This window comes from Xenopus tropicalis, chromosome 6 (genome assembly GCF_000004195.4).
Source record: "Xenopus tropicalis strain Nigerian chromosome 6, UCB_Xtro_10.0, whole genome shotgun sequence".
NCBI lineage: Eukaryota > Metazoa > Chordata > Amphibia > Anura > Pipidae > Xenopus > Xenopus tropicalis.
This window is the reverse complement of record NC_030682.2, coordinates 100,106,414-100,124,057: the sequence shown is the minus strand read 5'-3', so window position 1 is coordinate 100,124,057 and position 17,644 is coordinate 100,106,414. Positions and strand designations below refer to the sequence as shown.

The 17,644-nt window shown below is 37.7% G+C and overlaps 1 protein-coding gene across 1 annotated transcript; it reads left to right on the top strand.

Moving 5' to 3' along the window:
• Positions 1-1,681: 1,681 nt before the first annotated feature.
• cndp1 (carnosine dipeptidase 1 (metallopeptidase M20 family)) lies at positions 1,682-15,896 on the top strand (the record flags this gene model as incomplete). The annotated part of the gene is given in 11 exon segments (NM_001113922.1): positions 1,682-1,789; positions 3,044-3,187; positions 3,877-4,039; positions 4,228-4,316; positions 5,845-6,039; positions 8,033-8,117; positions 10,711-10,871; positions 11,382-11,546; positions 11,759-11,900; positions 13,680-13,827; positions 15,480-15,896. Coding segments are annotated over 11 exon segments (1,473 nt in total). The 3' UTR covers positions 15,574-15,896.
• Between the last annotated feature and the right edge of the window lie 1,748 nt (positions 15,897-17,644).

Here is a 17,644-nt window from a genome sequence, read left to right as displayed (position 1 = left end):
AGGGTATTTTCTGGCGTTTAGTAGCCGTGACAAGTAGCTGCTACTAAGTAGCTCCATGTGTCTTCGCCCTAAAGGTAGCTATACACAGGTAGATTTAAGCTGCCTGTGTATGGGGCCTCCAACAGGCCGACCTGACCGTTATCTGGCCGAAAATTGGCCTGATGTCAATCGACCAGGTTTGATTTTCCTGGCGGATCGGGACTGCATCCTCTTTTATGAGGTCCTTGCTCAGACAGGTCCTATTACTGCCGTTGTAATTTGAACTTTTGTCCTGAGGGCCAAACGACTGGATTGCTCTGATACTGCTCACCTTAGGTAACCTTACCAAATGAGCAGATTGTGTATTGTCACCTTTAGAAGAGAAGAAATTGGAACAAAAGATCAAAGAAAGATTGAATCTGCTCTTGCACATTTATTTTTTAATTGAACAGTTTGCAATAGCAAGAAGTGTGGTGTTTTGGACACTGGTCACCTCATATCACTGCAAATATATACTACTAAATGTCTGGTTGCATTTCCCTAATCCACTTGCCAAAGCACCTTGCTTTCCTTTTTCCTTGTCTAACTTTCACTAATAACTTCCTTAAGTTTACTACGGACAGTATCAAGATAACTGGTAGTTGCCAAAGCCTGTGTTGGAACATATTAAGATTCAGTAGGACCACATCAGGTCACATAGCCAGTGGCTTTGCAGGGATCCCCAATGTGAGCCAATAATAGATCTTTTTGTGCATTCCAAGTATCATTATGTACATATTGGTATATATTTCATTAATGCATTGATATGAAATATCAGTGGTACAGTGAATCATGCCCAGCCTGATTACATAATAGTTAAAAAGCCACCAACCTGTATTGTGATTGGAGCACTATCATATAACACAGAATTAGTGATATTGCATAGAAATACAGATGGAATGGGGACACACATGTGTCTTACAATCTGCCTGTGGGGTTTCAAGGGGGTGTACACCTTCCCAATAAATGAAAGAAGAAATTTGCTTTATTTTACACCATAGATAAACATCTCTCCAATGAAAGTTCTATGTTTGTTTTGAGATGATTCCCATGTGGCATGAATAAGCTGAAGAACCTGTTATGTAGGGAGCTTAACTCCTTCCTAAGAGACAAAACACAATGAAAACATCGCAGTGCCACTGCCTTTCCTTTCCCAGAATCAAAACTGTGTGTGAAGATTACGGGGCCAGCTGATCCCAGTACCCACATCTTGCTGCTGCTGCTGCACGGTAGAACCTATAGAACAATAATATTATAACTGCATATTTAAACCAGGGCCTGTATACTGATCCGTGTAAAGAAATATATTTCATTGGTTTACTTTTTTTTGGTTTGCGAAATGTAACCTTAAATACCTGCTGAACCTGTCTTACATTAGTCATTAGAGTGCTAGTGCCAGAGGGTGAGGAGAATGCATCACTTCTCTGTGTAACATAACAATGCTTGCTTTTACCACTCTTCTTTCTTTATTCCCTTCAAGGATTTATACAAACAGTGTATATACAAAAAAAAGACTTTTTTGTATTGCAAAAATTTTAAACGGATCTTGTCTCAAAGGGCAAGTCAAAGATGAGTGCCACAGGGGGTTTAATTAAGTTCCTATTTTGTGCCTTGGGAATGACATTATATGTGTATGTGTGTAAGGTATTTATTTCATTTCTAGGTATTCATCATCCACCTTATAATGGTGCCTTATGGAAGTCATGGATCTGAGCCACTAGTCGATGAACTGTTTAATTATATTGATACTCACCAGGATGAATTTGTTCAGGTAAGGCTCAGGGCTAATGTACTGTATGGTGCAAATACACCACGTTGTTGTTGTGGAACAGCTGACCAATAAATACTCCCTGCTGACTGGTTGCTATGGGTTGCATCTTTTATTATATTCCCCTAAAAGGATCTCTTTTAACACTATACAGCTGTACTATAATCTGTAAATCTCAGTAAAGCCGTTATTTTTCAGGACTGATCAGTATCAGTGTGAATTCTAGCTCCCTGTAACTATTGCTACTGAGCAATAATAAATCAGGTCCTCATCATTTTTCATTTTAATAGAATACCCTCTAGGCTAAAGCTATAACAATGGGTTTGATGGCTGGTTCATGGCTTGTTTTGACAGTGGTTATCAAAATGCCCTTTACTGCGTGCAACTGCATTTTATTCCTTTTAGAGGGAAATAATTTACCTGTGGCAGATGATGGCACTGTTGGGCAGCAATTGCATTAAAATGCTCTGAATTGAAATGATCCTTGTCTGACAATGTGAGCATCTGTTGTGGGTAATGTATTTTCCTCTCAGACAGATGGGAAGAAGCTACAGTCAGTGATGTGCATTTTCTCAGATGCAATTCTTTCTAGAGAACTACAGGTCTAAAGTATATGGGGAGTCAGTGGTGGGAGAGCAGATACATGGGAGAGAAGGGTAAAGGAAACAATCAAGGGCAAGGGGTGAAAGTACAAATGAACCTGGGTTAATTTCAGGGTAGAGAGTTTGAGAGGTGTAGGGGAAAGGTTTACGTAAGTTGGGGGAATGAGAATGGCACCCAGGACAGGGTACCAAGGGCAGTACCCACAGCAAAAAGCTGTTGAACAATGGGGCTCTCAGAGATGTGAGCTCTCCAGAAGAAAGCTTTCCACTGTAACCTATTATATACAATTTGGGGGCATATTTACTACTACTATTCACCACCATGTCAGCAATTTACTAAAAGGAGAGTACAACACGTTTTGGCAAATTAACTGTTGGTGAACATTCAAATCTTTTTGCCAGCTGATATTTCCCCAGTGCAAAGTACTCGGACCACAAGAATTAATTCAGCAAATTCATTTATTTTGCATTTCATTATTTATGTCATCCTATCCATAATAATATCCCACATATGCCACATCTTTATGGTGTAACTTCTCAAGAAAAAATTCACACATTACAGCGTACTTGTGATTTTTAGTAAATATGAGAAAGTATTCCCCCAAAGTATCTCTTCATGTTCAGATTAACATAGTTATTTTTGTCATATGCTTAGGACCTAAAGGATTGGATTGCTATCCCAAGTGATTCCAGTGACCCTCTCCTACGCGGCGACCTCTCTAAGATGGTGGAAATCACAGCAGAAAGCCTTCAAGCTCTGGGAGCCACTGTGAATTTAGTTGATATGGGTGAAGAAAAGGTGGGATCTTTATACATTTTTACAATAGATGGTTATAGCATTTATAGTAAAACTATTTAACAGTACTGAGAGTTAAAGTAATACACAAGCAGCAGGGAGAGGTACCATATTCTGTATGGCCTCCACTTCACAATGGAATCTGTTGTATGCTGATTGTGTAGCAATATTATTTTAGCACAACAATATTTCACAATACTGAGGAGGCACCAGAACAATTCAAAAGTCAGGCAGGCTGTAGGAGTCAGCTCACTTTCCTTTGGCACCAAAATTGATTAACCCTGTAGATATCAGTAAGCCAGCAGCCACATCATGGTTTACAGAGTAAAGGGAGACAAATACTAGTCCTATGGAAGGCTTCCAAAATCATGCATTGAAGTTTCAAAGCCAGAAAGGTTTATTGCTGTTTACGATCGTTTGGATAAGAAAAGTTCATGTCTTTTGGATCACAACCACAATATTTTCGTGCGACCAAGAAAAGAATTTTCGTGCAATTTTCACACATCTGAAGGTCCCCTAGGCCCCTAGGTGTCATGACGGCAGCCATATGAAATAAACATGCATTCAATAAATACACACAGATACAATACCAATAATTTAATTCTCTTATAGTTAGTTCAGTAAATATTTATTAGTATGTAAATAATAGGAAAAAAACAGGTCTAACACATTATGCATTATTTATTCTGTAGCTAAATGATGGGCGGAGTATACCCTTTCCAAAAGCAATACTAGCTGAACTTGGGAAAAATTCTTCTAAAGCAACTGTTTGTATTTATGGACACGTAGATGTGCAGCCAGCCAAAAAGGAGGATGGATGGAAAACTGATCCTTATAATATGACAGAAATTAATGGTATGTGCAGGTTGCAAAGTGCAAAATCAGGTACAAACTGTGATCATTTCTGCAGATTGTTGACAAGTTAGAGTGCTTATGAGCCAGGCCTCATCTGTCATTGCCCTATAACTCTCTTTATAATGACCCTCCCCCCCCCCCCGTTCCTATAGCATCAGGTCTCTAACCTATACCTTTTATATATGTAGGAAATCTTTATGGTAGAGGAGCAACAGATAATAAAGGCCCTGTGCTAGCATGGATAAATGCAGTGAAAACATACAGAACTCTGGATCAGGTAAGTTACACAAACAAATTACACACTTAGGGGCCCATTTACTTACTCACGAACGGGCCATATGCGTCCGATTGCGTTTTTTTCGTAATGATCGGTATTTTGCGATTTTTTCGGAAAATAATCGCAACTTTTTCGTTACCAATACGATTTTTGCGGAAAAACGCAAGTTTTTCGTAGCCATTCCGAAAGTTGCGATTTTTTCGTAGCGTTAAAACTTGCGCAAAAAGTTGCGATTTTTTCGTAGTGTTAAAACTTGCGCAAAACATTGCGCCTTTTAAGTTTTAACGCTACGAAAAAAGCGCAACTTTTCGCGCAAGTTTTAACGCTACGAAAAAATCGCAACTTTCGGAATGGCTACGACAAACTCGCGTTTTTTCGCGCAAATCGTATTGGTAACGAAAAAGTCGCGATAATTTCCGAAAAGTCGTAAAGGCGCCGAAAAAATCGCAAAAAATACGAAAAAGTCGCAAAATGTTCGTTTTCCAATCGGAATTTTTCCAATTCGGTCGGAATTCGTGTCTTAGTAAATCAGCCCCATAGTTTAATTACATTTAATTATCAGGCACTGAATGTATGTGAATATCTGAACTGCAACAAATTGTAAATCTAAATAAATGCATTTTAATTATTATAATAAACTCACAGTTTAGCATCTATTTTACATTGAGTTGCCTCCATAACAGGCAATTTACAATATGAGTGTGCTTTCTGCACTGGGATGGACGCCATTACACAACTCACATAGAGGTACCAGAACAGATGTAAAGGTTATCCTACCACTTCCTGAAAAAGGACAATTTTTTTTTGGTCAGCCATCTGACCAATACCTGCTGCTTTCTAGTTCACTTGAATGTGCTACACGTGGAAATTCAGGCGTGAGTGCTTTTTAGACCAAAATTGCTCAATGGAGCATTTTTGACCAAAAACATTTTACACCCTCACTTCTACATGTACAGTATCTAATTTAAGCCAATGGGAACGGGCATAGGCGTTTAGAGACACGTTTAATCAGGCTGAAATATGCTGGCTAAAAAGTGCTTTATAAGCCCTAGGCAGGGTGCTGCACTTTCCGCATGATGGAGCTTTTTTCTCATTATTATTTCAAGCCACTGTGACATAATGAACTGCCAATGGGGACACTGTGACATAATAAAGTTTTACCATGACATTATATTTATTTATTTACAGCTCATGCTAGGGGTTGTAGGGACACACCACCATTTTATGTCTGAGTATGCTTCGAGTGAAGGCGCTGTTCAATGCAGTGTCAGTTTATGTTGGGGAGTACTAGAAGCATAGTGCCATTTGATGCTTGGGTATGATGAAATGAATAGTACTGTTCCATTTTCACCTGCAATATGTGTATAGCTTTTGAGATGTGAAGAGATGCTGGATTATACCAACATCAGTGTTTAAAGAGTTGGGTGCCAGCAGTTTGCAACTGTATATTTTAGAACAATTACACAGCAGCACTCCAAAAAGGTGCATTATTGAATTAATAATTGCAATATTTTGATATCCTTATCAGGAAATCCCAGTGAATATAAAGTTCATTATCGAAGGAGTAGAAGAAACAGGATCTCCAGGACTAGAAGATCTTATCAAAGCAAATGCCAGTTTTTTTGCTGATGTTGACTATATTGTCATATCTGATAACCTGTGGCTAAGCCGAAAACCTGCTTTGACATATGGAACTAGAGGCAGTGCCTACTTCTTTGTTGAGGTAATTAATAGGCCATTTGGTAACTGTTAAACTGTTTGTGAACTATAATATCTGTCAACCTACTGATGTGTCTACACAATTAGCTTCAGTTAGAGTTGGTTTAGAAAACATCTAGGGGGAATTCATCAAAATTTCCTTCACTAGAATTAGGTCAAGGTAGCCATCTATATTATAGTGATGATATCATGGCTTGTACAGTAAATCTGTTTTAGCCATTAAGCTATTAAGTGGGAAATGGAAAAGGCTAATGCCACCTGTAGGGTCAGACCAGACTTACCCACACATGTAAAAGACACTAGGTTTGCCCAGTAGCAGTAACACATTTAAACAGGTGACAAGTAAATGCTACTTAGTGCCTTTTATTACATAACCCATTATATTGTAATAGGATGTATGTATGTATGTATGTATGTATAACTTTATTTATAAAGCGCTACTTATGTACGCAGCACTGTACAGTAGAATACATTAATATAAACAGGGGTATTAAAATAGATAAATACAAAGTATTACAATAAGCACAAATGAATACAAGATACAGTTGCAATAAGTTAAGAGTCAAAGACACAAGAGGATGGAGGTCCCTGCCCCGTAGAGCTTACAATCTAGATGGGAGGGTAACTTACAGACACAAATAGGCAAATATAAGTGCTGTAGGTCACAGTGGGTGACATTACAATATAAGTGCATGAGTTAAACAGCTCCCTAGAGAGAGATATGCTTAGTATCAACATTAACTACCATAATATTAAAGGGAGAGTATGTTTGTATGTATGCATGTATGTTTATCTTTATTTATAAAGCACTACTTAGGTACGCAGCGCTGTACAGTAGAATACCTTAATACAAAAAGGTGGTTATTAAGATAATAATAGATAAATACAAAGTATAACAATAAATACAAATAAAACCACGATACAGCTGCAATAAGTTAAGAGTCAAAGACACAAGAGGATGAGGTCCCTGCCCCGTAGAGCTTACAATCTATATGGGAGGGTAACTTACAGACACAAATAGGCAAGTATCAGTGCTGTGCGAGTTATCCAAGAGGTAGTCTTTAAGTTTAGAGAATTTTCTCCAGAGGAAATCAGGGAGGGCATTCCAATTGTAAGGGGCAGCAAGGCTGAAAGGTTTAAGGCGGGAGACAGCAGTAGTAGTGGGGGGCGCAACCAAGCGGTTGCTCTGTGAGGAACGGAGGAGTCGGCCAGGAACGTATGGAGACACAAGAGAAGAGATGTAGTGAGGGAACAGAGGAATGGAGGGCTTTGAAGGTTAAGAGAAGGAGTTTGTAAGATATTCTTAGTTTAATGGGAAGCCACGATAAGGCCTTTAGCAGGGGAAGGGCCTGAACTCTCCTGGAAGAGAGGAGGAGAATTCTGGCAGTAGTATTTAATACAGACTGTGCTGATGATATCCAAATTTATTTTTTGACCCCTTCATTAACAATTGAAACTGATACTCAAATCTCTAACTTCAACATGGAGATGTTGAGTCCCTGTGAAATATTAGATTAGATGGTATATCGTCCCTTCAAAAGTAAGATTACTGCAACTTACTACTTGAAACAACTTTTAGTATCACATAGGCAGCAATAATCAGTGACAATAGGACTTATTTATGACTACAACCACAGATGGAAGTATAAATGAGTCCCCCATCCTACCCCCTAAGTTGCATGTCATTCAGACAAACAAGTTAGGGAACACCAGCAAGCCCTGTCCTTACCATATGCCCTATAGCAGGTGGCAGAGCGACCTTGCACCCACCTGTTTGGTACAGACAGGGCTGACTTGTACCCACAAGCACTCTGCACTTCACACTGGTAGACATATAACACAATTAGATGTGCACACAGGGTCATAGCCAGATTTGGGTTCAACACATCATGACATACACACACATATATATTTATATATTGTTACTTGAATCTGGTAATGGTATCACTTTGCAAAAAGTTTAAATACTTTTATAACTGTATGAAAATTTTGTTAAGGTGGAAGGTGGTACAAAAGATCTACATTCGGGAACATTTGGAGGAATCATCCATGAAGCAATGAGGGATCTGGTATACCTCTTAGGTAATATATGCCAAATATCAATAAAAAAAAAAATTATTATAACTGCCTATATCAGGCCAATGCTTATGCAAATGTTTCAGCGGAGCAGAATTATATGGCATGTTACAGATAATGTCACCTATCTCAATTCTATTTCCCCACCAAAGCTGCTGGCAACAGTCCATTTTCTGGGTGGAGGAAACAGTATTGTCATTAACAGCAATGTGACAAGGCAGATACAACCCTCAAGTGTCCCACTACTTCTAACGCAACAGTAGAGCAGGGACGCTCATTAGATAAAGCCCACGGGGGCTCCATAGGTGGCTAGCAGCAGCTCCAGGTCACAGGCCGACTGGTCACACCTGTATCAGAAACATTATTGTTGCTAAGGGGGCTTTATCATCCTGTAGCTCCAATGGTGGCATATGTTGTGGCAGTTAGGTGCCCTTAAAAATAATTATGCCATACAAAAGTCTATGGATCTCTTGGGCCCATAAAAACATCTTGAATGGGCAGCTCTGTATAGAGCAAATGCATTTAATCTACTATTGGTTTTTGAGTAGCTCCCCCATATACATGTTCCTTTCAGGAGTTATTGAATCATATTACATAAGACAAGCATAAAGATTCCACCAAAGGTCACAGAAACTGGAACCATGAACATTAAATGATGACGTATTTATAATTAGGAATGATTTTCACACAGTTCTTTATTTCACATTCTATGATAAATCTGCTCACAAATATCAACAATAAGAGACTTGGCAGTACCAGTCACAATGAGATTTTTATTCATATTTCTTCTTCATAATATTAATGCCATGTGTTGTGTTATGATTTTTGTACTGGTATTAGATGTTAAAATCACCTCACATACTACAGATTGCTCAGTATACAATATCAAATCTTTAATAAAAAGAGATTATCCTGCCCTGTAATTAAAATTCCAAATTACTTCTAATATTGTATTTAGATAAATTCAGAAACTCCCCGCAGATCTACAAACAATGATTCAATTGATTAGAAAGTGCTGGTGCTTGGCAGATAAATAAATGATAAAAATATCTCAATAGATTTACTGCCCAATAATTATTAAAGTGACTCGTATCAAGTGCAAAGTACCTGCAATAGCTAAGAATCAATTATTATAGTGTATCATAATTCATTGACTGTAATAAAGTGCATGTGCTCCAGTTAATTTCTTAATTCATTAATGTAAGGTGCCAGTGCTCCAGTTAATTTGTTTGCCAAATGTAACTATAATTACAGTAATTAAAAATCAAAAGTTAGGAAATAGGAAATTCATAGAAGGTGGAGATGTCCCAATACTACTGTCTCATTAATTGCTATTTAATCCCTGGAACACCACAAAGACCACCACACCACAAGGACTGAGGTCTCATGTGTTACCTTCCCTGACTCAATTGAGGAGAGCTATCTCACCTAAAGTAACACAAATCCAAGGTACATTGGAGTTAGAGAAAAAGAATATCATGGGAGAATAAAAAGTAAAGCACATCAAGGCCACTATAATTCACCACCCACTCTCTATGAGTATATGGTAAAAGTACAAATTTCTAAATAGAGATTAACATATAGGTATTCGCTGTGCTTTACTTTTTATTTTCCCTTTAAGTTCTCTTTTCTCTTACTCCAAGGTACCTTGGATTTGTGGTGGTTTTTTTTTAAAGGTTTATTTTTGATGTTTTACAACAATTAAAATAAACAACACAAAACATACATTTGTTGGTACATAATATAGTTTTCCAGTTACAAAAGCAGTTCATTGATCTGTATTGTCTTATATAGCCTACATTGCTTTATAGTGGGTGCAGCACATCCCCCAAGTCTGGTTGCTCTTATAGGAACGTTTTAGATTGGCTGGTCTATTGACGGATTTCATAAGTTAGTTTGATGAGAGGTAAGGCCGCATTTATGAGTTGTTGCCAAAATTTAAGTGTGGGCACACGGTTACCCATCCACCTCATTATAACTGCTATTTTGGAATAAAACTTTAGGCATTGTGGTGTTTTTAAAGGTGAGATAGCTCTCCTCATTTGATTCAGGGAAGGTAACAAACAAGACCACAGTCTTTGGCATCCTGCCTTCTCTCTCTTTGAGGTGACCCAAAGATTAAATAGCAATTAATTAGACAGTAGTTTGGAGGACATTTCCACCTTCTATAAATTTCCTATTCCCTAAATTTGGTTTGAATAGATTGCAAGAACAACTTTTGATTTTTAATTACTATACTAATATTTACATTTGGCAAAAAAATTAACTGGAGCATTGGCACTTTACATTAATGAATTAAGTTAGTGAATTAAATTAATGTTATAGGCACGTACACTTTATTACAGTCAATGAATTATGATACTCTATAATAATGAATTGATTCTTAGCTATTGTAGGTACTTAGCACTTGATGCACAAGTCACTTTAGATATTATTGGGCAGCAAATCTATTGAGATATTTTATAATTTATTTATCAACCAAGCACCAGAACTTGAATAATTGTTGGGAGATCTGCGGGAGTTAAGTTTACAATATAAAATCTTCTTTGATGTTTCCCTTCATACGTAATGATTTCTCTGCATTACTTTCTCTGTGTAGCCAACCTTATAGATTCTTCTGGTCATATCCTCATCCCTGGCATCTGTGACGATGTTGCGCCACTAACAGAAGAAGAAAGAAGGTTGTATGAAAACATAGATTTTGACTTGGAGGAACATAAAAACAATGGTGGTGTGAATACGTTTTTGTATAGCACAAAGGTAACCAGTTTTTAAATGTTTTATGGATGCCAATGCCATATTTGCATCCCCCTCCTCTTTATTTAGATTCTCATCTGATTGGCTACACCCACTTTACCATTAGGCTATTCCTCCTCCTTATGGCAAGCCTGTCAGTGAAACAATGGCTCCATAGCCAATGCCAACGTTACAAGCAGAGGAGCCAGAGGAGGTAATACCCCAGAAATGAATCAATGTAAACTTACTTAAAGTGGTCCTACATTCATTTTCTAGCCATCACTGCATATTTATTGTTGGGGTATAGGCATCCCTCTTGCATTAAGCATGTGTTCTAATTGGCCCAATGTTGCCCCCTTTAGTACTCTTGCACTTTTGTCCAGAACAACAGTAAATAAGTCCTAATTACCCCCTTGTCTGTAGTATGTCTGCTTTGTTAACAGCCTATAAATACACTTTTAATAAGAATATATAGTAAGGCATTTCTGACTACCCTAGCTATTGATGTGACAACCTTCAATTTACTTTACATAGGAGGAAATACTTCAGCATCTGTGGCGATATCCCAGCCTGACTATCCATGGAATTGAAGGAGCATTCTCTGGCCCCGGCAGCAAAACAGTTATACCATCAAAGGTAATAGGAAAATTCTCCATTCGCCAAGTTCCAGATATGAAGAGCGCAGTTGTGCAACAACAGGTAAAGGAGACATTTATACCAAAAATATTCATGATTAACTGAAGTATTGTATATGTTACTGCATAATAAATTAGTAGTTTGTATATCGTATGCATATTTGTATATATGCAGCACTATATGCTTACTAACTCTACTGTACATTTACAATTCAAACTGGATATACATTTGGAGTTATGCTTCTGTATGTGTAAACATTTTTTTTTTTAATCCAGGTTACAAAACATCTAGAAGATGTGTTTGCAAAGCTTAAGAGCCCAAATAAACTAACAGTGTCAATGCAAATTGGAGCGTCACCATGGGTGGCTGATGTCAATGATCCTCAGTATGAAGCAGCTAGGAATGCTATTACAAAAGGTTGGTTTTTGTTTTGGTTCCATTTTCACACTACACTACAAATACACATAGGGGTCTTTTTATTATGCAGTGTGAAAAAACTGCAACACAATTCGCCACACATCACCATGCATCTCCATGTAAAAAAACAGCACACTTACCAAGCTTTGCACTGATTTGTTGTGACTCCATGTACAAATCTGGCGTTCTGAATGTATGTTTACCAGTCTTAAAGTACAGAAACATCCTATCATATCCTATCATTTCTTTGACAATTGTTAGCTCTGCTTTACCAACTAAGGGCTGTGGCAGACGGGGAGACTAGTCGCCCGTGACAAATCTACCTTATTGCGGGCGACTAATCTCCTCAAAATACCATCCCACCGGCGAGTATGTGGGATGGCATACGCGGTGGTGTGATTTCCCCGAAATCGCAGAAGTTGCCTTCAGCGTAAACTTCCACGATTTTGGGGAAAACGCTGCGCCGCGTATGCCATCCCATTTCCATACTTGCCGGTGGGATGGTACTTCGGGGAGATTAGTAGCCCGCGACAAGGGAGATTTGTAGTGGGCGACTAGTCTCCCCGTCTGCCACAGCCCTAAAAAAAAAAAACAAACAAAAAAAACCATTCTTGACTAAATTAGTTAAATGCCATAAAAAAAGACAAACCATGGGAAACAGATTGTATATGGCCCTGAACTTCAATGCCTACACCTCATCTTTAATACACCTATGGCACTGGCACTTTAAAAACGAAATGTATATGAAAGAACACAGGAAATGTATTTGTTTTCATCTTCAATGTAATTTATTTACATTAAGTGCATTTAGTGCAAGAAAATGGATTTGTTCAATCTAAGGTTCTGTATCCATGGGCACTTTGTGCCATCCGAATGCCAGGACCATATACAATTCAAAATATAGGAACATTTTAAGCTGAACCTATGCCTATTTTCTGTATCTGGTTCATTGTCATGTTCATGCCATTTTGCTAATTTCCCTCTACCTAAAAACACTCGCTGTATCTGACCTTGCACAATTAACATTCACATACAGTAAGGTGCATAAATAAATGGCTTGTGTATAGAAACATGTGTATAAATGTTTTGTACTAAAATGTGTGTAAAATTAAGACCATGTATGTAATATGTAATACATGGCAAAGTTTGCTACAGTTCTAATCACCCATAGCTGCCAATCAGGAGGTAGCATTTAATGGTTAGCTATGGTATTTAAAAACAAGCATGTTGTGGATGCTATTTGTTACTGCACCTGGGCAGGCTTGCCCCCATATGTAATATGGGAGCAATAAAACTTAGAAATCAATAAGATATTTGCTTTTAAACAGATGACCAGAAAACTTTACTTACTGATTGGTTACTATGGGTTACTGCTTTTGAGCAAACTTGTGCCTAGTGATGAGCGAATTTTTTCGGCAGGCATGGATTTGCAGTGAATTTCCGCATTTCGCCATTGGCAAATTGTTTTGCGAAACTTCAGTGAAAATTTGCCGTGGAAAATCCGTCGCACAGAAATTTTTTTTTTGCTGCGCGTCAAATTGGCCGCGGCAGTGACAAAAAAATAGACGCGGGCAACAAAAAAACAATTGCGCGACAAATGCGTTTCACAAATTTTTCGCTGTTCCGCGAATTTTCTTGCTGTTTGGCAAATTTTATGGCGAAGCAAAACGGGACAGATTAGCTCATCTTGTGCCTTTTATTACATAACCCCATTACTGCCTTTTATCAAATGCTATTATGTTACAATTTATTTATTTGATGCTACTACTTTTTATCCAGTATTTGGAGTGCCACCTGATATGATCCGAGATGGTTCAACTATTCCACTGGCCAGAATATTCCAGGACTTGACCAAAAAGAGTGTTATGATGCTTCCTATTGGTGGTGCAGATGATGGGGAGCACTCCCAACATGAGAAGATAAGCAGGTAGGAGTAAGATAATATTCACTTCCTCAGACTGTATTAGTAAAGTAATGGGCAAGAAAGCTACGCCTGCAGTTTTTTGCCAAAAACAAAATAGAAATTGTCACGAGTACCTAATTAACAAATATTAATTTCCAAAACTGCACTACTTTGCATAATATCTTACATTGTTTCATGTAAAGGTTAAACACTTCATATAAACCTGTCCTTACATAACCCATATAAGTGACGTTGAACTCAAGGGAACTTGAGAGCTATGGCCTGGTCAGGAGGTGGCAGTAGCTCCAGGGTTCCCCTTCCAAAATGGGTGCAGCAGCGCTTGATTTGGAAAAGAAGGTAGGAAGCATTCAGAAGCACCAAGCATAACTATATGGAAGTGTACAGAGCGCATTTTGGTACAAGTACATTTAATGAAAGTTGTTTAAAGGAGAACTACACCCCCACCAGGTATAAAAGCCCACATAACTGGCCTGCATCGACCCCCTCTCACCTCTCCCTTCTCGCACAGCCTGTAACTTTAAAAACTGGCCCTACAGAATAACCTAACCTAAAAAAGCAGAGCAGCATACCTGGGTGCCATTCTCTGTTCAATAGAATATGCTTCGGGTCTCACTGGCGATACGGACCTACAGGAGCATGCGCAGTTGAGGCTAGCCGGAAATCAGCTTCAACTGTGCATGCTCAAGCAGGGTCCGTATTGGCAGTGAGATCCAAAGCATATTCTATTAAACGAAAGATGGCGCCCAGGTACGCTGCTGTGCTGCTGTTTTTTTAGCTTGGGTTTTTCTATAGGGCCAGTTTTTAAAGTTACAGGCTATGCGAAAAGGGAGAGATGAGGGGGGTTGATGCAGGCCAGTTAAGGGGGCTTTTATACCTGGGGGGGTGTACTTCTCCTTTAACAAGCAACTCACTGCAGGGAAAAGTGCGGTAGAGCAACTGCGCTTATGAACATAACCCATAATAAGAGGCCTATTAAATTGTGCCAGAATTCTCTTCTGGGCACCCCTGGCAAGCTCTATTCCATTTTTTGATAAATATGCCCATGTTTTTCATCGGTACAGATTTGGATAGTACTATGAATATTTATGTTATTTCTCTATTGGAGCAATATATAGTAATCAGACCTTGACAGCTTACTATTACAATTTGCTTACTTCAAACAATAGGGTGCAGATTTCTCAGCATTCAATTTTGAGTTTTTACCAAAATTAATTTTTGGGGGGCAAAAATTGCAAATTCAAATTTGGGTTTACGGAAGCGCCATTTGAGAAAAAAACTAAAATAGAGAAAAAATTCTGCATCTAAATTTTTGATAAATGTGCCTTTAAGTGTCATTGGTGACTTTAGCCCCCCACATCCCCACAGGACAAGTGCATGCACAGTATCCTAGCCAGATGCTCAGGTCCCAGAAGTACCAAATAAATCATGCATTTTTGTATAATAGTGAGGGTACAAATAAGGGAACACAAACTGCCTCACAGTCAGTCTGTTGTTTAATTGTTGGGGTCAGTGACCCTGACAACCAGATAGCCTTTTTAATTGCACACTAGAAAGAGGTAAAGAAGGATTGCTAGTTATTCTAAAATCATAAAAAATGAAGGTCAATTGCTAAGCTGTTTTGAGTAGTTAACTGAATTCTTCTTTCTTTTGTGCAGATCTAATTACATTCAGGGGACAAAACTCTTTGCAATCTTCTTCCTGGAATTGTCTAAGGTGCATGAAGAATTAATGGCAAAAAAACAACCCTAGTGTTGCTAAAGGAATTTTAAAGACACATTTCAATGAACACATTTCACATGATTTGTATGGCTTTTTTTGCAGGCTTGAGACAAGGGTTCTCCGTTTGTATGTAGTTTGAAAGTTATTGCTTGGCAGGCATCCTGCCATTTTTTCATAGCAATTTTGCCACTAGAGGGACTGAACTAGAGGATATAAATGAGATGTTATTTGTACTTCAGACACATGAGTAAAGACAATTATGTAAAAAAAAAACCATATGTTTTACTGCATATCTACCGAAAACAATATATTTGAATGTAATATCTGTTAATAAATGTAGTATATTTATCATACTGAATGTATTTGCTATATTTGTTGCCTTACTCAGTGTGGCTCATAATAACATTTCAATTTTCTTGTGGACCTGTCTATCAGTTAATAACTCTAGTCACTGCTTATAACACCAAAGAACTCAGAAAATAGTATTTTTTTTCATATCTGTAGAAGTTTATTCTGGGTGCACTGTTTTCCTCCAAAAAAACACATGCCGGTTAATGGGTCCTTGGACCCTTCTCTGTCTGGCAATAATTGCAATAATTGTAATTGTAGTGGTTGCATTTGCTGTCATGATATAAAACAGTTGTGCACTGAAAGTGCGAGGTTGCAGTTATTATATAGTTTTCCAGTGCTACCGCTGGCTACAAATCTCCCTGAAAATGCTTTGCCATAGATTAACAATAGGATTGTCATGAGTAAAACATATTACTCACAGCAATCTCAATGTTATTCCATGGCAAGGCATTTTCAGGGAGATTTGTAGCAGGTGGTAGAAATTTCTTAACGCTGGCACAAACCTTTCTGTGTGTCATTGCCTTAAAATTCATCATGTCTCAAGATAACCAAAAAGGGGAAACCGGGTAGTGAAACTACAACTCATACTCTTTAACATACATTTCTCCCCACAAGCACTTGTAACAAAGGGAGGGTATGAATAAATGAGTTATTTTAAAAAAAGGGGAAATAGACAACCCTTTTCCTTAATTACTTTGTCTGAAGAAATGTAAAGTCATTTAAAGCATTTAACCATATCTTTTACATTAACCATGGCAGCTATCCAATCTATTTTACAATACACCAAAGTATAGAATATATATTATATTCTTATAACATACAAGACCCATGAATATCCTATAAATGATATCCTTATGAACCATGTTTAGTGATGACACAACTAATTGAAACAAGTAATAATAATGTAATGTACTCCCTATTGTAAAATATAAGTATAAGTCACCTTAGAGTGCCATGAGCTGTATAAAAGAATTTGGCGTTCACCCTTGTGGTTACAGAAAATAAATATCCTTTTATTTTACAATTACTCACTAAATAATAAACAAAAGTCTTAAATATCTTGTAAAATATATATTTATAAATATGTGTAACATACAAAGCCTACTGATCACATTGTCACAGAACCCTTCAGTGACTTTTAATATCCCTACAATTTACAGTACATTTTTCCTTATATTACATCAGTGATACTCAGAGTTCCTTTCATAACTCGGCCTGTAGCCTTGTGGCTTTATATGGTAACAGACTTCTAATATCCATGGTAATACAGGTATGGGATCCATTATCCGGAAATCCAGAAAGCTCTGAATTACGGAAAGTCTGTCTCCCATAGACTCCATTTTAATCAAATAATTCAGAATTTTAAAACTGATTTCCTTTTTCTCTGTAATAATAAAACAGTACCTTGTACTTGATCCCTATTAAGATATAATAAATAATCGTTATTGGATGCAAAACAATCCTATTGGATTTATTAAATGTTTAAATAATTTTTTTAGTAGACTTAAGGTGGGAGATCCAAATTACAGAAAGACCCCTTATCTGGAATACCCCAGGTCCCGAGCATTCTGGATAACAGGTCCCATACCTGTAGTGTAATATGCATTATATATTATCACCATTTTTAAAAATGTTAATTATTTGATTAAAATGGAGTGTATGGGAGATGGCCTTTCCGTAATTCAGAACTTTTTGGATAATGGGTTTCCCGGATCCGATACCTGTATACAGTTGTGCAAGGATACTTCGA